The following is a 24,935-nucleotide window of genomic DNA, read 5'->3' on the forward strand; positions in this document are numbered from 1 at the left end:
CACAATTAAGATAGGCATAATTGCTCGATAACAGAAAGACAAATGAACTGCAGAACTCCAAGAAGCTTCTCAAAAGCTAATCAAATATTCCCGTCCTATCTTGACAATTATTTCATAATAAGTCATTTGTGTTTGCTAAAGCAATTGCCATCAAAATACAAACACGCTTTTATTTAGGAGACATCACACATGTTTCGGGAACTGAGACATCACAGGCAGCTAATTTATAAAATGTGAATGTTTATTAAATGTTGACAAGAACATTAAAACACATTATCAAGATTCAGCAAAAACAATCTCTAATACTAGACTGGGGGAAAAAAACATCATGTAAGTCTGTTAGAGAAGTCATTACGATTCCAAATGTTATGAGCATGAAAAATAATTAAAAAAACTCCTGCTTGGAATAATTAACTTGTACCAACCGACAAATGATGAATTCTTGTTTTCTGGAACGTGTTTGAGGCCCAAATAAAAATGATTTAAAAAACTAAAAATAACTAAGATCAGAACAGAACAAAACAAGCGCTATCGTTGTCTGTATTGGGAAATAGATATATTGAAGAACGTGCACAATTCCACGGTTAGGGACATTTTACAGAGAAAAAGGGATACGGCTATAGGACATTTCTGCAGTTCAGATCACCAGTAGGGGGTGATAAGTTCCTTAAAATGTCTTTTTTTTTGGTTGGAAACTAATGAACAAGGTAAAGTACAAATCAGGAAAGGCATAAAGCAATATCATGCCCTTCCGACTGAAGTAGAAATCACATATCTGTGGGTTAAAGAAAATCAATCCCATTCACACTCTTGCACACATTCACATGCACGCTTTTTGGTGACACCTACAACAAGACAAACTGAACTACGATCCTATTACCCCTCTCTGCCACTGCTAAAGTGAGGTTTTGCTGAGGACGTGGGCATGCTGATGTGTTTGTGTGTGTGGAACTCATTAAATTGTGTTTGACAGTGAAGTAGGATGGCTTCTTATTGTAAACATTTACAAACAGAAGCTTGTCTTTCTGTAGCACTACTTATTGAGACATTTTGATGCAAGACAACTCTCTTAAACTAAAGGATCTGCAATGCTTTATAAAACAAATTGGAAATGTTTAGTTATAGGGATATGCTTTCTCCAATCATTATTAACACAAATATACAATTATATTTTGCTTATAGGAGCTGTAGTAGGATATTATAATATATAATTGTAATATGTATTATAAGTGCTTAGTTAGCCTCATAGGATTCTCAGTAGCTTTTATGCTCAAATGTTAATGCAATATGGAATTGTGTATTCCACGCGAGAAAAGCAATAGAAAATAAATGATATGGGACACAGCTCAATACAGAACAGTTTTCTTTCATCAGGAGCATTCAGGTCTTTAATATCTGGACAACTAGCTTTTAGACTCCAGTGGCGTGCAGCAGAATCTGCTGTTGGTATTTTACACCATCTACTGTCTGAAGTGTTTTCTTGCCCAGCCTACTGGACACTTGTGGGTAACACAAGATCAGAAAATCACTGTTTTAATTATTAATTCTATTTTTTGTTTGACTAAAATCCCTGCAGATGTTCAGTTTTGCCAACCTGTAAATTAGATTAATAACATTTTGTTTGTTTTCTTTGTTATGGTCATACTAGAGGGAAGGATAAGTCAAAATCAACCCTTGTTGGAGGAGGTATCAATCATCTGTCATTTTTCTTTCTTTCTGTCTTCCAGTACGGTTATAAATATCCTTTTTGCCACTCCAATGACATTTCACCATTTCCCCAAAAAGCCACTCACTTCTCTCAGCCTCAAGCATTCAGTCGGATACAGAAAACAAAACAGAAGTAAACAACAAGATAATGAAACACTTCAATAGCAACTGTAATTGGAGTCTTCAAGGATTGTGTGCATGAAAAAATAACAGTTAAATGAAAGATGTGTCTTCTTCTGGCATAGTTTTCCAATACGTGCACTCCATAAAACACACAAACAATGCAATCCACAATTAGTAGCTTCCATCACATTGTTAGAAACATTAACCCAAAATGGTTCAAACACAAACCTATAAGTCCACCCACACAATATGTTATTAAAAGGGCCTTTCTTGCTTTATTTTTATTTTTTTAATAAATACACTAGAGAGATACACATTTTCAGTCAATGCACTAAAGACAAATTTCATGTTGTATTTTTTGAGTTCCTATTGGAAAATTAAGGGACTGGTTTGTGAGGCTTTCTCTGCCACTTTTAGAAAGCTGATTGTTCAGCACCAACAAAACAACACCAAGAACAGATCAAAGAAGAAACAAAGGAGCCGGGGAAGAAGCTGCAGTATCAAGCAGTTCGCTCTCATACATTTCAAGAACCTCACAGATATAAGACGAGCCCACGATACATCTCTTCGTCTCAGTTTTCGACATTACAAAGATGGGCAAAAGCTCGGAGCAGATAAATAGATAACTGATAAACAAACTAAAATAAAGCATGTTGCACAGCAGGACTCTTTATATCGAACCCACCTGGCCCCTCGGACATGATCACCAAGTTATTTTATTTCATTATTTTCAGGGGAAGAAAATAAATCTTAAAAAAAACAAACAAACAAACAAAAAAAACCCTGACACAACACAATTATCTACAAAAAAGTATTTTTCAGGAAGTGGTGTATTGTGCACACAGGTGAAGGGGTTGAAATCAATGCACAATACAAAAAGTGATACCATGAAGATTCACCCCCAGCTTTTGTGCCGCAACGCTATGCAATGGATGTATTTATCTTGCTCTATTATTAGTTTCAAGGCTAGAACCAGTCGAGCAGGGGGGTGGGGGGGCAGCGGGGTGCAGACAGGCGGTAGCTGGTAGCCTCTCGCCTGTCTGAATGGTCTGAGCTGCCTCACAGTTAAGCTCTGGAGTAACAGAAACGCATTCTACCATATTCGCACCACCTAAATAATGCAGGCCGAAGCAATGTGATTACTGCTTGTGTCATTCACAGCCCCGCAGAAGAAAACTCTTGCTGAGATCGTGTGGAGGGAAGGGGAAGCAATGAAAAGAACAGAAAAAAAAACTTCTCTCTGTCAACTTCCTGCAGACGTGGGACAATGTTTCATTTTGATCACGTTATGACTTTTTTTCCCTTTTTTTAACGTAATTGCACTAATAAAACCAGGTGGCGGCAATCAGACAGGCAATCAATTGCTCCTCATTCAATTAAGCAACTGAAGATCGACACAGTCAGGTGGGACCTGATCCAGGTGGAGACGCCCATGTAGAGCCGAAGCACGGCCTTCTCATTACGCATTAAACCGCACCTTTCAATAAAGACCCCCCCCCCCGTATGTGAAAAGCACAGCTGTGCTCAGGGGATGCAGTGGTGGTTTCCAAAAAATACTGTCAAGAACGATTTGGTAAATCCGTCTCCTGCTCTCAGCGATATATGGATTCGTTTTCTTCCTGTGCTTTTGCTCTTTCCACTGACTGGCCCCAGCAAAAGAATTAAAACACTCGCGCCTCACTGGAGCTTTGATTTCTCTCCATCTTCAGCCGAGCTCGCTGTGCAGTTGAAAAACTTTTTTCTAAAAATATAATTATTGGGGCTTATCTTGAAAGCTTCATTATGAGAAATGCTTCGTATTATTTTGGCTCGGGTTACAAGAAAGCAGAAAACTCATTAAGAAGCGCGAACTGCATGTCTATCTCTGTCTCTCTCTCTCTCTCTTTCAGATGCTCTGTGCTCAGAATTTGAAAGGGATAAATAAACTGCAGTGCAGCCATCTGTAACTGTTGAAGCGTTTGGCTACAGATCAACTGGATGAGGCGCATGTAACAAAGTGCCCAATATGCTCATTAATGAAGGGTGTCATCTAAATGGATTTTGACTGCTTTGATTTTTGACATCTTCACTCTCCGTCACCACCTTTAAACTCCACTGGCGCCCTGCTGTAGTCAAACCCCCCACACCCCTTCACAGACTGTGTAGATATGAAACCAATCCAAAACAGGGCACAATTCAACAACAGAGCAGGTCGGAGAAGTAAAGCTTCATTTCATCAAGCGTTTTAGCTTCAGATACTACAAATGTAATGGAAACTATACATATAAAAATATTTTCTAACAGATATTATTACCAGGAATTAAAAAAAAAACTACAGTTTCCACTCAAATACTACAGTTAGCATCTAGTCCAAAAACATACTATTTTCTGTTCTTTTGCCCTGTAAGACTGGTTGTAAATATCCCAGTCATGAAACGATGTGCTTGAAATTTAGCAAAACCACTTCAGTGAACTATAAAACTGGTTTTCACAGACAGAGTTACAGTCTGCAACTGGAACTGCAGCACACGAGTATTTACACTCATAATAATTGTAAACAGTATGCTTTGTAGTGATAAGCATTAACATACATTTTTCCCCCCCAAAAATACAGTTAACTTACTAAAGTATTTTTTCGCCGTGGGCAGCAAACGCCAATACAGCACATCTGCTGTTCCCATTGAAGACCTAGACTTTTTTATCACTATTTTACCGACGCCCGGCTAGGGATCGCACCGCCTTAAAACAAGGCCGAAGCGAGCCGGGCTGTTGACAGTGTCTCTGACATGTGTCACTGTATGACTAGTGTTTTGATAAATAAGCTGTCAGATGGGATGTGCCACACGTTCATATGTCTCAGCAGTCGTCACACACTGTGCTGTGTCACTGATTGCAGAGTGACAAGAATCTGGGGGGATTCTGGTGGTTGAGGCCCCCAGTCTGAGAATCTTCTTAGTCTGAGGTAGCATGAGTCCAGTTTGACTCCTGAAGTTACAAAACAGGTTTAGCCCACAAAATAACAATATTAATAATATTACTACTAATAAATAGTTTCCAAGCAGTATCCCTTTTCAGTCTGGCTGTGAATGGATCTGAGAATCACTGAATTCTCCTATTTCCCCAAACTCACATCATATCGAATTTCTTGCTAATTTCTAAAACCATAAAAATAATCTGAAAAATAAAATGAACAATAAACAAAATAACAACAGCAATAATGTTATTAATAATAATAATAATATTTAGAAGAAGAGTAGTCATGGTAAGCATAAAAGAGACTCATATACAGCAGAGAAGACTTCAAAATAACACTACAATATGATCTCTGATATTTTTTCTTTAGCGTTTTTGGGTTTCCACAGGAAAAGAGGAAAAATAAACTAAATAATTGAAAAGTCCTCATTATTCTGACAGACAGAATTTGTAACAAACTACAACAAAGTTGTTGTTGTTGTTGTTGTTCTTGTTGTTGTTGTTGTTGTATTTCTTCCCTTTTTTATTTTTTTCCCCCCTCTCTCTCACTTATTGTCGTCCCGGGCCGGGCGGATCTTCATTTCAGAGAATTTGAGGGAGTACTGCCAGCCAGTCCAGGACGACCACTCAATGCCGTCGGCATAGGAGGTGTGGTGCCCCTTCAGGTACTGTCCATTCAGGTTGGAGGTGTGACAGTTGCGGTACCACCAGGCGCCGTGGTAGAAGGAGGCACAGTTGTTCTCGGAGTGATCGTTGTCCTGGTCCTTGGTGGTGAACTTCATGCCGTTGTGTTTCAGCAGTGAATCACCTGAGCACCGCACACACAAACAAAAAAGAAAGAAAACAGAGATCATATACATACAGTAGATACATTTTGATATGGCAACAGGAATGAAAGAGGTGATCACTTTTTGTGAAATGTTTTTTCATAAATTCTCTCTTCAAGAAGAAGCCAACGAGACAATTGACATGTAGGAGCCCTAATGGAGGAAAGAGTGAAACTGACTACATCTTAACGAACCATAGACATATAAAAGAATATTGCACTGTCCTAAACAAATTTAATGACCGCAGAATGATTCGGTGTGGAGAAAGGGAAAGAAGAAAACTAATGAAGAAACCAAACAAGCAGATTTACATCATGAACCTCGGAAATCATCAAGGGGAGTAAAAATTTGAACTGAAGAACCAATTTGGTGTACTTCCTGACCAACAAGAACACCTAGAAACATCACAAATGTGCCACACAATCACAAGGAACACCATGGAAACACCAAGAAAATGTGGACGACTCCACATCACAACAGTATAAAAAGATCTCTGAAGAAACAAGAGAACTGATGAAGAAAAGAAGAGAAACAGTACAGTTGAGGCTCTAAATCAGAAGTTAATTACACTGAACTGTGCAAAACAGGAAGGAAACGTATTACTGAAGATGTAAGAAGGTTCAACAATAACTTAATTAAAGAATCTATTTAACATAATCGAAACATCAAAAATGCAAAACAACATCTCCCAATAGGAAAGAATCAAATCATTGCCCTGAAAATAATGATGGCAAAACAATCAAAAACAGAGATGCAATTATCAAGAGAGTGGAGGAATTCTACAGAAACCCATATAGTGGTGATGACAGCAGTAATCATGAAGAAGAAGAAAAAGAGGTCTCAGTGAACACAAGAGGAATACCAGATGTGATTCCTGAAGGAAGGAAGGAATAAACAAGATGAAAAATGGGGAAAGGATGTGGAGATGATGGAATCGCAGTGCAGATCCTGAAAGAAGCTGGAGAAGGAATGGGGAAAATTCTTGCAAAAATGTGTCTCAGACTTACGAAAATCCCAGATAAATAGAACAAAGCAACTGTCATCCTCCTTCACAAGAAACGAGACAAAGAAGATCTGAAGAATTGTAGAGCCATCAGTCTACTTCCCGTTGCATACAAAGTATTTACAAAGGTACTAAGACAATGGCTTCAAGATACCCTGGACTTTGCCCAAACAAGAGTACAAGCAGGATTCAGAAGTAGATATAACACATATGGTGGATTTAACATCATATTCCAGTCATCTGAGAAGTAGTAGAAAGAAATATAGAACATGAGCTTGGAATAACCAGAAGAGAGTCACAAAAGTCTGCCAGACACAGTGCAAGAAGGACAGACCTAGAAGAGGACCACATAAAAAGATGGGAAGATGTAATAAGTGAAGAAGGTGTGACCAGGAAAAGAGAGACTGTACATCGAAACTAGTGGAAATATCTGGGGGAGGCTCCCATCCAGCGTTGGATTGATAAAGGCTCTTCTGCACCCAATTTGGAATCAGTCCAATCCCACTGTTCTGCGGAGGCATGGGACAAGGGCGCGTCTGGTGAAATGCCTGTTGTGACAGCGATCAACCACTGTATTGCACTGCGAAGCTGAAGTTGTCCCCAAATGAGCTCTAACCTTGAACAAAGGATTCGGTGCAGCTGGAACTGCCGGCGCCGGAGACGCCATCGGGAGGCGGTGGTGTGAAGAGAACTAAGGGTTGCTTGGCTGACTCGTGTTCCCCGGAGCAGCGGCACTTGGCCAATTGCGCGCTGCCCCTGAGGAACCCCCACCCCAGCAACAGCACAACCAGGATCGGAGAGGAGGCTGCCACTCGGAAACCCCAGACCTGTTTTAAATTTGTATTACATTTGTAAGGACTTTAAATGGTTTTTGCATTTTCCAATTTTGCAAATATTTCCCAGTTGTCATTTTGAAAGGGTATCTTTTAGTCCAATGACAAAATGCGGCGCCTCTCTTAAATACGAGTGCACGGGCTGGTGTCCTGAGACCAAATCTGTTGCTCTACAGGCAACATGTTTTTCTTTCGTTTCTCCACATCCCTTTTCCGGTTGAAAAAATCTGACAGGTTTTCTTTAATACACAGAAAGTATGACAAATCTAAAAATGCACAGTAATACGTGGGTTTACTGTGAGAAATGTAATTCGCTATGTGGTTTATCTCCAGTGCTACAAAAACAAAACAAAATCAACCCCCCCAAAATAAATTACACCGAAAAAAATATGATTTATTACGTACATTTAATTTTTAAATTAAATAACTTTCAAAAAAGAAGCTTTACACAACAGTGCTGCCATTTTAAGAGCACAAGTCATGTTTCTCAAAAAAGAGAATAATGGTTAAGTGAATGTCTGTTTTCTAATCTAATGCTAGTCTTATTAAATACAGTGATATATGTCGTCCGAAGGTAATGTTCCAGCAAGAGGCCAGACTAATTAAATTTTTCTGTGTGTATTACATGACTTTTTACTCGAGGCCTCAGTTTGTGGAGGCTACTGCCGATGAAAATGTACTTTTATTGCCAACATTACATTTCGAGTGGTTTTCACACTTTCTTCACAAATATGTAATTCTATTTTCATCAATCAAAATCAGCTATATATATATATATATATATATATGTATTTATATGCCAGTCAGATTCACTGCTGAAAGTGGGTTATGAGAAGATTTTGGTTAATGGATTTGTGTACAATTTGAACAGGGTGAAGGCAAATTAAATTACATAAATAATAAAATCAAATCTGCATCATACAATTATTTAACTATGTCTCTTTTGTTTATTTCGCATTCCCACACTGCGGAACTGAAATGCACCCGTGCCACAAAATTCAAAATACGGATTCAAAATACCTTCCACAAATCTGGTCTCCTGACATGAGGCATTAGAATGGACCACCCTCTGCTGAGTAGTGCATTTCAAAGCAGAGACTCAACCATGAGCACCAAAGAGCTTCAAAAGAGAGCAGTGGTTGAGGGACAAAGTTGTTGGAAGGCACAGATCAGGGGATGGGTATTAAAACAAATCAGAGGCCTTGAATATCCCTTGGAGCCGGTCAAGATGATTAATAACAAGTAGAAGGTGTATGGCACCACCAAGACACTGCCTACATCAGGCCTTCCCTTTAAAATGGATGACAGAGTAAGAAAGGAACTGATAAGGGAGGTTACCAAGAGGCCAATGGCAATTTTGCAAGCACACAGACAACATTACACTGGAGTGGCTAAGGACCAAAAAGGTAAATGTTCTTGAGCAGCCCAGTCAGAGCCCCGACCTAAATCCAATCAAGAACTTGTGGCGTGACTTGAAGATTGCTGTCCATCAACGCTCCCCAAGGAACTTGACAGAGCTGGACCAGTTTTGTAAAGAAGAATGGTCAAATATTGTCAAATCTAGGTGTGAACATTGGCTAGAGACCGATCCCCACAGACTCACAGCTGTAATTGCTGTCAAAGGTGCTTCCACCAAGCATTAACTCAAGGGATTGGAGACGTATCCAATTATAATATATCATTTTTTATATCATTCACAGTGTGGAGGTTGGTATGTAGATGGCAGTTGAAAAAAACATATTTTAAATGCATGAAACACTGAGGCACTGACACAACAAAATGTGAAAAAAGTTCAAAGGGGTGTAGACTTTCTATAGGCGCTGTGTCTGAATCCTACAGGGTATCAAGGAAGAAAGACTTTTCTGCAGCTGCATTCACAATTATATTAGCATTTTTGAAAAAGCTCTTACCTTGTCAGTTAATTTCCAATAACTCCAGGCAGTTTGGAGTTGTGGATAAACTACAATGTGCTTCCAGCTGTTACTGACCTTTGGCTGCACTGGGAATATTTTGACTTGAATTATGGAAACTCGTTTGCCACTGTCAGATGCCAGAGTCATCGCTACAGACCCAGGTGATCATCTGATTCAGTAGATTTAAGATGTGTATATTCCATTTTTAAAAATACTTTTAATTCAATCTACATCTTAAAATTCAGATTCATGTTTTAATTAACACCCCATATAATTGCAGAGTTTTATCCACACTCGTAGAATTTATTTTATTCTTTTGATTTTCTTAGAAGTTGGATTTGGAAGCTTTTGAACAGACTGTCCTGTGAAAGAATTAACCATGACAGCAACGTATGCCTGAAACGATGAATATGAATGTGAATTTTGAATATGAATAGAAAGGAGCTTGTTAATAATAATATATTCAGAGATCAGAGAAAAAATAATGGGTCTCCCCCCCACGACTAGTAAAGTTCATTAATACTAACTGGGAGTTGCAAAGCTTTGTTGAAAATTTAACAGAGATGCAAATGTAATCTTGTTCCGATGTATTTATTTCTTTTCTCTGGTCCACTTTAATAGCATTAAAATGTTTCTGTTAGGTAAAAAGCTGTCATCTAATGGTTCCTTTCAAGTTCTGAGAAAAACCATTCCAGGTCCCTGTACAAGATACAATATAAAACAACAGGAAGGCACAATGGGGATTTAATTACCATATCAGCATTCAGCAAGACAGGAGTGAATCTCAGAGGCAGTATAGAAACAATAGCTTTGCAAAAAAAAAGGGTTTCTACCTATTTCTTGAAAACCAGTATGTATTGAAATGTATTGAGTTCAAAATGCTTCCCCGAAGGTAAGGGTCTGGATCACATGCTTTATGCCTCTGTTCTCACGAGCCTCGCCGGCAAAAAGAAATAGAGGCAAGAAAATTAAGACTATTAGCTTAAACCGCTAAGACAGAGGAGAGTTGTTGCCATTAAAACCTTTATGGACTCTGGTGGAAATCAAAAGCTAGTGAAATAATGACTTGCTCATTAATTGGACAGATATCATATGTTTTATATAACCGGAACAGTTGTTTATTCCAGTGAGTTTGAACATAACTTAATTGTTTGTTTTATTATATGATGCTACAGATGTAGGCTGTGGCTTCATTAACTGTGACCTTTTTAACAGCTTCCAGTCAGGGGGCTGAGACAATGCTGTCCTAACAGTCCACTGCAGAAGGTTAATAAAATGTTATAACTGCAGGCGATGCAGACAGGAGGACTTTTTTGTGACAGCATGCATATATATATGTATTTGCCCAAATCCATCTCAGTAGGATACTAAAAGGATACCAAAAGAGTAATGTAATGATATCCTATAGACAAAGTGCCTGATCTCTATGAAGGATGTAATTGGTTGGCTGTCCATGCACACAGTGAGACAGGACAGTGTTTTGTTTTTCAATGTTAAACGTTAAAGATGTTCACACTTTGCTCAGTGGAAGTAATCCCCCCCACTCTGTTCTTAATGAGGTGATTTTAAGCATCACTTTACAGGTATGTCTTAAGCATGTGTTAGAAACAACACTCTCTCACTGCAGCTGTGATGTCATATGTGCCCTTAGTTGGAATGTTTTTTTTTATGCCTTTCACACCTGTAATAGTGATGGGCAAAACATCCCAGGTTTTAAAGGCACGGTTATATAAACCAGTTGAAGATGCTGGATGTTTTGTGCTTTTGAACAAATGTGAACAGACAGCTGAGGAATTATTTGCTGTCCTCTCTTTACTTCAGTTTTTCACTAAAGGCTGGATTAAATCAAAACTTTTAGCCATCTGCTAACAGGCTACTACAAACCTGGCCTTCACTGCAGTTATATTTGTGAATAGCAGAAAGAAGCATCTGACAAAACAGAAAACCACAGAGTATAGGTGGAGTCTTCCGTTTTAATTTCCTCTCAGCCCGAACTACCAAGCCCATGATGGATCCATCCGCCAGGCTATATTCCATGACTGGAAACCTATTGGTTGACTTACAGTAATTAAACAATTATCTCAATGTTTTGTTTATTTCTCTCCCTTTATGTGTTCTCTCAGTGTATATAGGAATTGCTATACTGTTTTAGACTGCAAACAAGCATTTACACATAAAATGGGGACAGGATTATGGACCTGTCTTTAAAAGCGTCCTATTGTCATCGAGAACGCACTGTTCGGTCTGAAGTAAAAGCATGATTGGCTGCCGAAATGACACAGCTGTCCACTACAGTATGTGGGGAGAAAATTCTGAATCTACAGTTTCCATGGCTACTTTCAAAATCTCAGCTTCGGGTTGAATGCCTCAGAGGTTTTGGAAGTAAAAATACAAAAAGGGAGAGAGAAATCTGATTGCATTGACCCAGACACATTAGATCACTTAGACCTCATTTGAATCAAACTTTGTGTCACCTTGGTTGTAACAACTGCAGCTCCAATATGGATATAATTCCAGCTCTCAAGGGCAAATTAGCACCCTTTTGACTAAGAAGCTGAAAGAGAAGCCAACCCAAGGATAGTCTACACGAGAAGCAGCAATAATAATCACGCAACCAGCGAGGAAATACAGTAATTTACATGCTAGGCCAAGATCAACACCGCTTAATACAACATGACACACTTGGTCTTTGTCATTATGCATGCTCCAGAGATGCAGCACTAGGTGGATGTTTTACAGCTAATCTAAGTCCCTTTCAAACTGCACCTCTTTATAGACCACATTACGTGCTACTTTATCGCTAAGGTAATTATCTATTTGATTCAGGTTTGTGCAATTCCTCCGACGCAGGTTTCCCCAGCTCTGGTCGCGCAATCCAGTAAATGTCACAGGCCATCCTTGTGCCCGATCATTTCAGCATGCCTGTATTTTTGTAAATGTCTGTTACAGATCTTCTAGAACAATCCCATACTATCCCATACTATTCAGCTCCCACAGCCCAGAGTCTTGCTTGAAACAGCGACTGGACTTGCTCAATTCCTGAAGTACTTACACCTGCGCTGGTCTGTATAAACTGGTGGTTTTGGGAGGAGCCTATAAAACCAACTGGAAGAGGGCTGTACACCACTGCTCTGAAGATAGTCGATTGTACACTCTGTTATATCACTCATTCTTTTACTTGTTCTGATGCAACTTTGACTCCAGGCAAAAAGAATAATGACCTTGCTGCATGATATGTCAGGGTCTTACTTAATCCAGCATAGACGGTAATAATTCGATGGCCAGAAGAAAGCTGGATGGAGAAAACAGCTAAAGTAGATAGATAGGGGAGTACTTTTTTTTTCACCAATGCATAATATGGCTGGTTTCCTATTCTATAACAAGTCACCATAGCCAAAGAGATCTGAGAAGATGATGAAATAACTTATACCTTTATTGGTATGATGATGAAAAAGTCACAAAGGAGCATAAAGACTGGTCATTATGATTTTTTGGGGGGGTGGGGGAGGCTGTATTCAACTTCCAAAGAAAAGAACAGATTAAATTAAAATGAAGTGAGAAACTGTTCAAATACTGTTTTCCAAATTTACAGTCACACTTGGAAGTGGTTTGGGATTATTTTGCTGCTGTGCAAACGAGATTTGGCACAGAAACAAAACTTCCACCTGAGACAACATCGAATTTTCTCAGGAGTTCTCAATTTAGGGCGGAGGGTTTGGTTTTCAGTATGATAATGACCCTAGACTGAAGAACAACAGGTGTTGAAGGTAATATGCTTCTCTTCCCTGTCAAATATTATGGTACCTTATTTTGAAGAGATACATTTACAGCAAGCAAACTTGAAAAGATAACGTCCATTGCATTTTTATTTTGAGAAGGTTGCTGGTTTTTCATAAGTTTCACAGTTTGTTCTGAGTCTGCCATCAAGTCTCATACAGACACTGAAATACATTATATCCATTATAAAGGAGGTGGTGTAGGAAACCTTTTTGAGTAAAAAGAAGAACCTTCAAGAGAAGTAAAATGATAAGAAGCACTGTCTGCCACTGATTTCAGTATTTAGCTGCATTCCTGCTTCTGAATGAACAGCAATATTGCATTCAATTCACGTATCGAGGAAGAGCAATTAGAACGCACCCCATGACCCTCCTTGGGGAACCTAACAACTTAAGTTTTTAAAAGCTGTGTAATTGAGTAACTTTAGAATCCTTTTGGAGAGCCGATAAACTAAAATACGAAATAATAGCATCTCTCTGGCACAGCCCTGGCTTGTGTTATGGCGAACAGAGCTCTGAAACAGCTCCTGGAACCATTTTCCCTTTCTCTGCCAGACGGCTTCTTATTTCAATACGTTCAGCTACGGGACTCCCTAGCATCTTAATGCAATGCCTACATGGCAAACGTACATGTTTCTCCTCTAGTCTATAAACGTAAAGGTGAAAGTAATACAGCATCTAAGATTTGCAGAGGTAATAAGATGTGTACATCAGTAGAAAGTGGAGACAGATCTTCACATTGACAAAAAAACTAAAACTTTGGGAAGGAAATATGGATGTATACCTATCCCTTCTCCTGAAATATGAAAGCCAGTGCTTCAGCCTATTCCATATGATATACAGAACTCACAATACCTGGAGGAGGTTATCTTTGATGGGACTCATGGAGAGTAAAACGCATCAACACTGCCAAGATGCCCCACCTGACAGCTACTTACATGCACTGTGGTCCTGAGCTTTGTATTATAAATGATCTACAGACACCAACTATGGCCCAGAACATCCCAGCTTCTCCTGCTTGGTTTAATTGTCCATCTTTCTGCTCTATCCAACCCACAATCACAATTTCCACTGACTTTCATTAGCAAAAGTTGGTTAAATTTAATGACTGAACATGCTAACTTTGAGAGACTAACTGCAAGCATTCATGGGGGGAATAAACTAGGGCTCAAAAGGGTTAGAAACCATTCCTTACCTTTCTAACCAGTGAATAATGAGGGAACAATTAACTGAAAGATCAAATAGCAAACTGCACTCTGAAACACTGCCTAATGCTTAGCGATGTTTGTTATGTTGTTGTTGATGACATTATTTTATGATTTACAGTATTCATTATTACAGGTTTACATTATTATTTACAGTTGTAGTAGGGGTGGGCGACATGCATTCAATATAAAATAGCTGTATTTTAGACATTACAGATCACAATACAGTATTTCAAATGCTTCTATCGAGGTTGACTTTTAATTGCTCTTACGGGACCTGAAGAGGGTAGTGTGGCACTAAAAGTAAAAATGACAGGAGAGATAGGCACTTATTTTTAACTGTGAAACAGTTCCCGTTTACGAGAGAAAAGAGAAAAACTAAACCTGCGTGAAAGCTTTGACAAATCTCCCAAGGCTCAGAAGCATCTTTGAAGACCTGACTAGCAAACCTGCAACAACAGGACTACTAATTTGATGTGCTTGCTTTGCTCGTTTTGTTAATTTGCTCATTTAATTTGAGCAGTTTGTGTATGGTGTATAGTGGTAAAAAACTAAACAAAACAATGTAATCTATCTCCAATTTAACTGAATAAAATGATACTGGTTTATACAATATAATGCCCAACCCTAAGTAGTAGTATGAGTTGTATTAATGGCGATTTTTTAAAATTGATTTATTTTTGTATTTCGTACCTGCAGTTCCCGAGTAGTCAGCGATAGTCAGAGGGTATCCGTCCTCGTCGGGGTCCACTGAGAACAGCCCCACTCCGAATGTACCGTACTGAGCGAAGGCCGTGCTGTTCTCAAAGTCCTCTAGGTCGATGCGCAGCTCATAGTTTGCCTGGATGGTCAAGGCGTGGATCCTCTTCATGCCTTTGGGGAAAAGAGATTTGCCACCATGAACAAAGGAGATTCAAACATAGTGAAACCAGGTGACCTAAACAAAAAAGACTGTAAAGCCCAGTTACAATTCTTCTAATTCACAGTCAGTCCAAGTTTTGTGCAAATTACCCCCACTAGTTGACACAGCACAGCATTGCACAGTACTAGTTGTCAAATACCAGTGTGTCCAACCAGATGTTTTTTACTTCAACGGGGACACCAATCTGACCCTCAGTGAAACCTTGTATGATAAACTGCAGGCTTTAGGTCAAACAGTCTTAATTTATTGCTGCGACAGGAGGAAAACAAATCCCACAAACACTAATAAGTGAAAGTAACTGCAGGTACTGGAATATAATCATTCTTTTGAGGACCCACAATATATGGTTCATAAGAGACACTCTATACTATAGGAGTTAGTTAGTTTCCAGTTAGTTTTATAAATCACCCTTATTATTTCCCAATTATTACAGATTGGGAATGCATGTTGAAAAACAGTCAAAGTGTTCATATCAACTGATCAATATAAAATTATGTGCCATTGCTTACTTGTCAGGATTCCCAAATTCCCACTGACTTCCCCAAAATTGCATGCTGGAAAGCAATTTGAACCTATTTATGAATGTAAACAGGTGCCTGTCATTTTGGAGGTCAACAAAAAGTACCATAGGCCGTAACTGTGTCAGCGATTACATTTAGGGAGGCTTACAAGTAAACAAAAAAGTATTTAATGATGATATGATCCCTTTAAGAAAATCACTCTTTCAGAGATCAGACTGCAGGGTATTCACATCACCGTTAATGTACATAATTTCCCAAAACAGCATCTTTACTCATCAGGACTGAAGGTACGCCAGTCTGTAATACTGGTACTTTATGGGCGACCATTTTGAATGGCTGGATTGAAGCTCTCCAGGATTGAACTGAACAATCACTACAGCAAAGGGGTCAGACGTCTGGATAATCAGAGCACCACTCCTATATTTAGAACATCCCCTGTAGCCCCTGAATTTAAGGGGCACCTTTAGCTAACAACTAATGTGTTTTTCTTTTTATTAATCCCCAAGAGATACCTCTGTAAAACCTTTGTGTTGGCAGTATTTCACTATAAGGACAGGAAATCAATTTTAAAAGGGTTTTACTTCTCTTAATCTTACTATATTGCCACTTTCCCACTCTTTGACAGGTGGAGATATCTCAGGACTGGTGTGCAAATTGGGCTTTGTCTAGGAATGCTTTGTTTTATTTAAAGTGTCTTTCAGAGTGCCGGACGATTAGAAGACATTAAAAGAAGAGGAGAATGAAAAAACACACACAAAAGAGGCATAAATCAGATCAATCAAAAGTTTTTTTTCTTCTTTTAAATCATCCAGTGGAGTTAATACTTTCATTGAGTTTCAACAACATTACCCCTTAGTGGTTCAACGATTACTTTCAGCACTATAAGAGCGTCTAAATCGATTTCAGATTAAGCTAAGCTCAGAAGGGCCAGCATTGGAAAATGACCTTAATATCAGATTCCGACTGGGGTTCAGAGCGAAACCGCAAGTAATCTCTCTCTTTTTTACTTCTATTAAAGAGAAACATTTGTTCCAAAGCAATTCGGGTAATGAGAAGAACATTTACGATAACGCTTATCAAAACAGGATCAGTGTGATACGCTCTACGAACCTAAAGAGCAGCTCAGTGGAGTCCGCCAGGCATAAAGACAGCCTTAATGGGGTCAATCCTGCAGCAGAAGTAGGTCTCTTTAGCGGCCTGACACTTCACAAACCTTATGGATGGCAAGGTGCAGCTTATAATGGGAGCCATGCTTTCTCGATAGGACATTAGTTTCTATATTTTTTAATTGCGGACGTTCAGTTTTTCTTTCTCCGATTTCACCTGCATCTTAGCGCACTGCTACAACTGCGTGCTTTTTCCAGGAGAGATGTGTAAATATGGGCAGGTTCTCTGAAATACTCATTGTCAAAGCCACCGCCAGCCCAGAGGGCCCACCACCCAGCTCTGGCATCAATAGGAGGATATGATGCGGGGGGATTGACTAAACCTGCAGGCGGCCGAGAAGCCACAGGAGTCGCTGTTGCATGAGACCCTGGCCTCCTTTCACCGCCCTGGTTGGGTGAGTTCTCTGTTAACACTTGCAATAATTGATATCCCTGGATTGGAGGCCACCTGGATCTGGGGGCGGACATCTCACTGACCCACCTAAATTCTGGGCGGATGTTTTAAGGTACCACTCGGGAGCCTCTTACGAAACTATACATTGTAGAAAACGCCAGGGACAGGCATTTCGAAAAGGAGGCAGTTACAGTGCCTGTGACAATCCCCCCCTTTTATTTTTAATTTGTGGTAAAACTGGTCCTTTTCACTGTTTCATATAATGCTGTAAATTCACTATTTATACGAGCCCCCTCCAACAGATACCAGAGACGAGAGCTATCAAACACATCACAGAACAATCACGTTTGAGATTAGATGTGTTGTGAGGCACACAAATTGTTCATATTGTTCCTTTTTGTCCCATGCAGTCAAACAATTCCAAATCAGATTTGTGTCATTGAGTTTCAAAAACAAAGAATCGTAATAGATGAGGTATTTCTGTAGACAATGTTTTATGCAGCTCATACATATACTGTATATATTTATGATTTTGTTTGACTGTCTTCACTGTAAATGCATCATTTTCAGATCTGAAGTGACTTCCTCATGCCTAACCTTTCAATAGATAGAAGCACAAAAATAAATATCCGAGTAAATATTTGGAAATTCATACAGGTCTTTATTGGGACCTAATTAAGTGCCTTTATCTTTTGGAAATGGTTGTTTGGCATTGTTGACATAAAAACTGGTTTTGCTCTTCCCTCCTTCAAGTCACTTCTTTCCAAATCTTCTCTTCACATACTCGCAATTTTCCAGATTGTTTTGACATCCTTTTGAAGATATCAAAGATATTTCAAAAAAATAAAGAAAAACCAAACCAAACAACAAGCGATAGTTTAATGTTTATGGATTCTGCACAGAAGCCAGACATTTGTGCCTTTCATAAAATCTCTGTGCTTCGTTTGTGTAAAACACATCATATATTATTATTTTATGTACAATAATTCAAAGGGGGTAAAAAAACAACAAATCATAACACCCAAAGGAGCCTTGGAGAGATGGCGTCTCTTTGTCAGTATGTTAATGGTGTCTCTGTGTTTTGACAGGCTCAGTAAGTACTTCTATCTGAATAAAAGGAGTTTACAAGTCAGAGAAGTATATTTTTAACAACGTGTGTAACCCCCAGTGGATTGAAACATGCTGTAATGTTGCACTATTTAATGAATACAGTTAATCTGGGCTATTTTTAAGTGACTTGAATATAACATGAAAGTAAGAACATAACAAATATCTATTCATGAACCAGGATTTTTTTCAGTCTGGCCCAAAAGTATAAAAAGAGTATGTTTCAGGATTGTTTTAATTAGAATGTAGTTGATGATTAGTCAGGTACAGTACTGTGCAAAAAACTAAATGCAAAGTGAATGAACAGAAGAAAAATCTACATCAAATCCATATTTGGTGTGACCGCCCTTTGCCTTCAAAACAGCATCAATTCTTCTAGGTACACTTGCACACAGTTTTTGAAGGAACTCGGCAGGTAGGTTGGCCCAAACATCTTGAAGAACTAACCACAGTTCTTCTGTGGATTTAGGCAGCCTCAGTTGCTTCTCTCTCTTCATGTAATCCCAGACAGACTCGATGATGTTGAGATCAGGGCTCTGTGGGGGCCAAACCATCACTTTCAGGACTCCTTGTTCTTCTTTACACTGAAGATAGTTCTTAATGACTGCCGCTGTATGTTTGGGGTCGTTGTCATGCTGCAGAATAAATTTGGGGCCAATCAGATGCCTCCCTGATGGTATTGCATGATGGATCAGTATCTGCCTGTACTTCTCAGCATTGAGAAGATCATTAATTCTGACCAAATCCCCAACTCCATTTGCAGAAATGCAGTCCCAAACTTGCAAGGAACCTCCACCATGCTTCACTGTGGCCTCATTCGTGTACCGCTCTCCAGCCCTTCAGCGAACAAACTGCCTTCTGCTACAGCCAAATATTTCACATTTTGACTCATCAGTCCAGAGCACCTGCTGCCATTTTTCTGCACCCCAGTTCCTGTGTTTTCATGCATAGTTCAGTCGCTTGGCCTTGTTTCCATGTTGGAAGTATGGCTTTATAGCTACTTCTGACCAGACTTCTCCGGACAGTAGATGGGTGTATCAGGGTCCCACTGTTTTCTGCCAATTCTGAGCTGATGGCACTGCTGTGATGCGTCTTTCATCTGCTGCAGTAAGTTTCCTTGGCCGACCACTGCGTCTACTGTCCTCAACGTTGCCCGTTTCTTTGTGCTTCTTCAAAAGAGCTTGGACAGCACATCTGGAAACTCCTGTGTGCCTTGAAGTGTCTGCCTGGGAGAGACCTTGCTGATGCAGTAGAACTACCTTGTGTCTTGTTGCTGTGCTCAGTCTTGCCATGGTGTATGACTTTTGACAGTAAACTGTCTTCAGCAACCTCACCTTGTTAGCTGAGTTTGGCTGTTCCTCACCCAGTTTTATTCCTCCTACACAGCTGTTTCTGTGCAGGTGTACCTAGAAGAATTGATGCTGTTTTGAAGGCAAAGGGCTGTCACACCAAATATGCATTTGATGTAGATTTTTCTTCTGTTCACTCACTTTGCATTTAGTTAATTGATAAATGTAATCTATTAACATGTCTATTTTTGAAAGCATTCTTACTTTTTTCACACCTGCCTAAAACGTTTGCACAGTACTGTTTATCCATTAAACACAAGGCCCTATTTCTTCTTGTGTTCTTCTGTAAGACTTTTCCTTTAGTGAGAGGATATTTTTTTTTGTTGTATTTTCCACAAATTAACACATTTCTCAAACAGTTTCATTTTCATCAAGAGCACGTAACTCCATGCTGTTAGTTTTTGTGCCACCGCTTTTGGCAATAGAAGAGGCAAATTATACAGCTGCAGGCAAAATATTTTAACGTGTGAACATCAAACGAAGATTCTAGAAATAAAGTACCCACACACTATTACTTATTTTAAATGATGGTTTTGCAACACATTAATATGACTTTCATTAGAAACCTAATTGAACCCTTGGAGAGACTCAGTACCTCAGTTATGGAACAAAAGACACAAAACACATCAAGATTTTGTTATATATAACAAAGTGTTTTGCCTCAGTTAAACTTAAATGTTCAGGTATAACCCAGAGTTAATTAAACAATATTATCCCCAAAGAGTAGCTCTTTCAAAACAATTATTTGGGATTCAAGATGTAAAATTCCTTTAAGAAGTATTATCACAGGGTCAAATAAAATAAAGCTCAAATAAAGCATTTTGGAAATGCATGTTACCTCTTCCAATATTCACAGAAAAAATGTCTTGTTTAGTGATACAGTCCATTCAATAAGTCATATAACCTCATCTTCAGTGAAACAGACTCTTGGAGTTAAAGGCCAGGACCCAATCAAAACTTTGATGAAGATGCCAGTCACAAATTGCAATTCTAATTCTTGATTGCCCTTCTAACTCTGTGGTTTCAGCCCTGGTTCTGGAGAACACAAACCCAATCAATTTCATAAGTAACCCTTAATCAGTACTTTCAAATGACTGAGAATGAATGTTATTGGTTTTTCATGTTATTGGTCAAATAAGCAAGCATAGTCACTCAATCAATGAAGGGGAATCCTCTGGGGGTTTTAAAGGTGTTCGGGAGATTGTTCCTAATCAGTTCACAATGACTGCATTTAACCAAATACTTAATGAAAATGTAGTTTGCTTTTTTTGTATTGTGATGTAAGGGTGACAGTGCGGCTGTGCAGGACCAGGGTAAGAGTTTTATTTGAACTTGTTTTAATTTGAAATCGACAGATGGGTTGACATTGTGATGTAGCACAAACCCTAATTGTGTAGTCAGTTTAAACACAGAAGACCAATTGTGAAGATCTCTTAGGATTAACTACTTTAGTCTATAGGCAAGACAGCAACAAAAACAACACGGTTTGCCTTTTAAGCAGGAAGATGTAAATTCAGGATGATAAAGGCAAAAAATTATTCAACATCTGTCCTTCCTTGATTTGTTTTACGCCTCTGATTTTTTTAAGCATTTGACAAATTCGGGTGTGTAGCAGATACATTGACCTTTTATTTAAAGCTCAAAATGAGTCAGAGTCAGAGGAGGATCCGTCGTGTTTCAAATGCAGCTTTCAGATGTGAAATTGATCCGATTTGTATTTTGGAGTTTTTATAATTTAACAATTTATAGCAACTAATGAGATGTCTTCGGTGATTAAAAATTTAAATTCTCTGCTGGAGATGTTCTCTGCAACTAAAAGTTAAATTATTAATGATTTATTTGCTTTGATTCTGAGAGTATGTTGGGAAATCTATGTTATGCTTTTTAGGCGCCAGTTAAGATGTTCGGTCCCTGATATCTCGCGCAGTGCCGGCGGGCAGACCAAACAATCTCCAAACTCATCCATCTAAAGTGTGATTATTCTGTTTTTTTAATTATTATTTCTCAGATTGAATTATTAATGATTCTGTGGGGCTTCCTTGTGAATGGTCTGATCTTGATATGAAGTGGCATCAGATTTTGTGGCTGCAAGACATCTGAAGACTGAAGTTTAACATCCATGGGTAGAGTTTAATAAGTGTTTTTATGCACCTGACCACTGGAAAGTCCACATAGGGTTGTCACCTGGCCTAAATGTTTCTGGGCAATTTGAGTCGATCCCTAAATTGAGAGCAATTACCATGAAAACTGAGGTTCAAATAGATCAATATAGTTGGTTAATTAGTGCAGGCAAGGATTACAGAAATAATTTAGCCTCTAAGTGATTGTGCTGCATTTCCTTCGGTCTTGACTTTTTATTTCAGTGAGGCGAACTTTTAAAATGTCTGTTATTTCCTAATTGATACATGTTTTGAATTAAGTTACGAAAATGGACAAACAAAAAAAAGCTATATTCGTAGTGAAAATTAAACCAAAACTTCAACTTGCATTTATTTTGTTTAAATTTCAAAATTGTCAGTAGTCGTGCTTCCTGATCACTGAACAATGGTATCACTTTAGCACACGACAATTTAGAAATGTTTGATTTGCTTCCAATTAAACTAAATGTCTCGTTTGCATCACGTGTCGGTAAAGCCCCGCTGCAGTTCTCAATCTACCGAGCCAGATTCCTGCCTCAATTTCAGCAGCTTCTTTTTTCTTTAACACAATATTATGCAACAATGAAAAAAGGCTAATTAGGCTTTAAGCGATTTTGCTAGATCCTTAGCTTTTTTATTTATTCATTTATTTACTTCAATGAGAGGCATGCTCTCAAAATACATCTGTGATTCCAAATGGATAATCCTGCAGGCGTTTGCCAAACAACTCCTATTATTCATCCTGCGCTGCCTCCTCAGTGGTGGAGCACAACTTTTCAATTAAAACTTTGAAATGAATCTTTCAAGAAGAGATGGCCCAAGAGGGACCTTTAGGTTTGACAAAATGAGAGCAGTTGCACAATGGGAGATTTCGTTCAGATTTCCAGCACAGAGGGTGTGCCTCAGCATTTCAGTGTGTAAGATGTGTAAAATTGTAATATTTACCAGGTTAAAATTTGTAATCTCCAATTACCATTCCCTCTTCTGACCCAGTTTGGAATTGTCTCTCAGCCAACTCAGTATGCTGCAACTTCAGCATAGATTAAGCCGACAGCCTCCAAAACACACGTTGTCAAAGCCATCCGCTATCTTTAGCAATGCAAGCCCACCCCAGTTATTACGCCACTCAAGAGGATAGCAGCTGGAACGATAATCAGCCAAAGCTGCAGTTGCCAGAGAATCCACAGGGAGTCACTGTCATGCAGTGAACTGGCGGATGTCCAACCCATGATGCACCTGGACTGGCCATCCTCAGCCGACTGGGGGTACACCCTTGGATCCCACCTATCTTTCTTTCTATGCTTTTACTTTAATCTCAGATACTATATGGCCCACAAGGGGAACAACTAAAGTAGTTTTTTCTCGTTTGCACCTGATTGGGTGCTAGTCCTGGAATAAAAAAAGAATATCAAATATGTCTCTGATTCCTCCCCCTGCCACACACACAGATGAACCCATTACAAATGTAAACAGCTTTAACTGGGTGGATAGCATTTTGTTCGTTCAAGCTGTCTGCTAGGACTCAATTATTAACACATGCAAGCAATTATCACCCGACAAAGTGAGTCTGTAGACTGTGGGTCAAACAGACTTGCACTTGGAGTGAAATAAATCTGCCTGGTGTTTTATCATCAACCAACAGACTCATCACAGCGAACGGCCTTCTCTCTGAGTTGTTGTAATGTGTTTACTGATGAATTTTAATATTCTTAACTTCCGTTTTTCTTTTAACGTAATGGCTTTCATTTGGAAAAGCCTTCAATTACAGTAATCTTTTAATTAAAATATGACCTAGCCTTAATCCAGAGAGCTTGCCATCTTTGATAATAAAATCTGGTCACGAGCGGGTCTGACGTGTGCCTGCAAAGTTGAGAGAAAAACTCATAGGTGTCAGTGAGAAAACTGTGTCAGAACAGAGTGCCAAATGAAGACATTTGAGTTTTTCAGACTTCGTGGATGAGAGGCAAGACAGTGTGAGAATCAGGAGACAAATTACTGAAAAATAGCAAGTGGCAATCGCAGAAAGAAAATCTTTTAACCATACTGCCAGTCCAAGATGTAAAAAAAAAAAGAGATTACGAACAAGGAGAGCTTCTCCGAGCCTGGTTTATGTTCCTGGGAGAGTAAGTCAGAGTCTTGTCAGGTCTGGAGAGGCAAGGACTGTGAATAAAAATGAATGATTTATTAATATTTGCGAGAGATCTGTCAGGACTTCTTAGACGGCAGTGCAGGATGTGACTGTGAATTGATCTGACAACAACTTGTTTCAGATATCTGGTATACCGGTGTGAAAAAGCCCTTGTAGCATTTCTTTTAAAGACTTATGAAGGTGTTTGGCAAATGAGTCACAGTGATTTCCTCCTGATGAATCTACCATCAAACACCAATTACATGACAGTCTGGTGATATATTTATGTAAAAATAAACAGAAGGTACACAGATCCTAGAAGAGAAATTATGCAAATTACCTGTTAGTATGTATGCAATTATTTATCTATGCAAACATATTTGGTAAACACACACACACACGAAAGACATGCAATATCCCCAAAACAGGAACAATGCATTTGATATTGAATGACATCAGTCCATGTTCAGTGGTAGGCAATTCAAGGCTGAAGGTTTTCCATTCCACTTATCTTACTTAAAGTTGTTATTTTGGAAGTTATAAAGAGTCACATTACCTGCTTATTGCTGGGTTGAATCTGTTTCTAATTTAGGGGTACCTATACAACCTGCAGGAACCCGCCCCCCGAGGACTGAAATCGCCTATCTTTGCTGTAGGAGGTATCTGTATATCAGGAGTACAGGATAGCTGTGCCCTTGGCTTTGAATCCCCCTTGACCATAAAGTCACAGGCTTTCATTACAAATGCGAATGAGCTTTGGCACCAAATGGATGACCAGATTGTGTGTGAGGATTTCCATTACTTGTTTCGGTTAAAGGAAAAACGATTCCAAATGAGCTGGTCTGTATGCAGGCCTTGCACATGGGGGCAC

General features: G+C 39.0%; 1 protein-coding gene across 1 annotated transcript in view; it reads right to left on the bottom strand.

Annotated features, from left to right (window-relative positions):
* Positions 1 to 220: 220 nt before the first annotated feature.
* Positions 221 to 24,935, bottom strand: part of LOC136758427 (fibrinogen C domain-containing protein 1-like) — a 122,660-nt gene continuing 97,945 nt past the window's right edge. Inside the window, exons 6-7 of the mRNA XM_066712762.1 lie at positions 15,033 to 15,212; positions 221 to 5,590 (exon numbers count right to left, since the gene is read on the bottom strand). Coding sequence (XP_066568859.1) covers positions 5,328 to 5,590; positions 15,033 to 15,212 — 443 coding nt within the window. The 3' untranslated portion in view covers positions 221 to 5,327. The remainder of the gene's footprint in view (positions 5,591 to 15,032; positions 15,213 to 24,935) is intronic.

The sequence above is a fragment of the Amia ocellicauda genome, chromosome 9 (genome assembly GCF_036373705.1).
Source record: "Amia ocellicauda isolate fAmiCal2 chromosome 9, fAmiCal2.hap1, whole genome shotgun sequence".
Classification (NCBI taxonomy): Eukaryota; Metazoa; Chordata; class Actinopteri; order Amiiformes; family Amiidae; genus Amia; species Amia ocellicauda.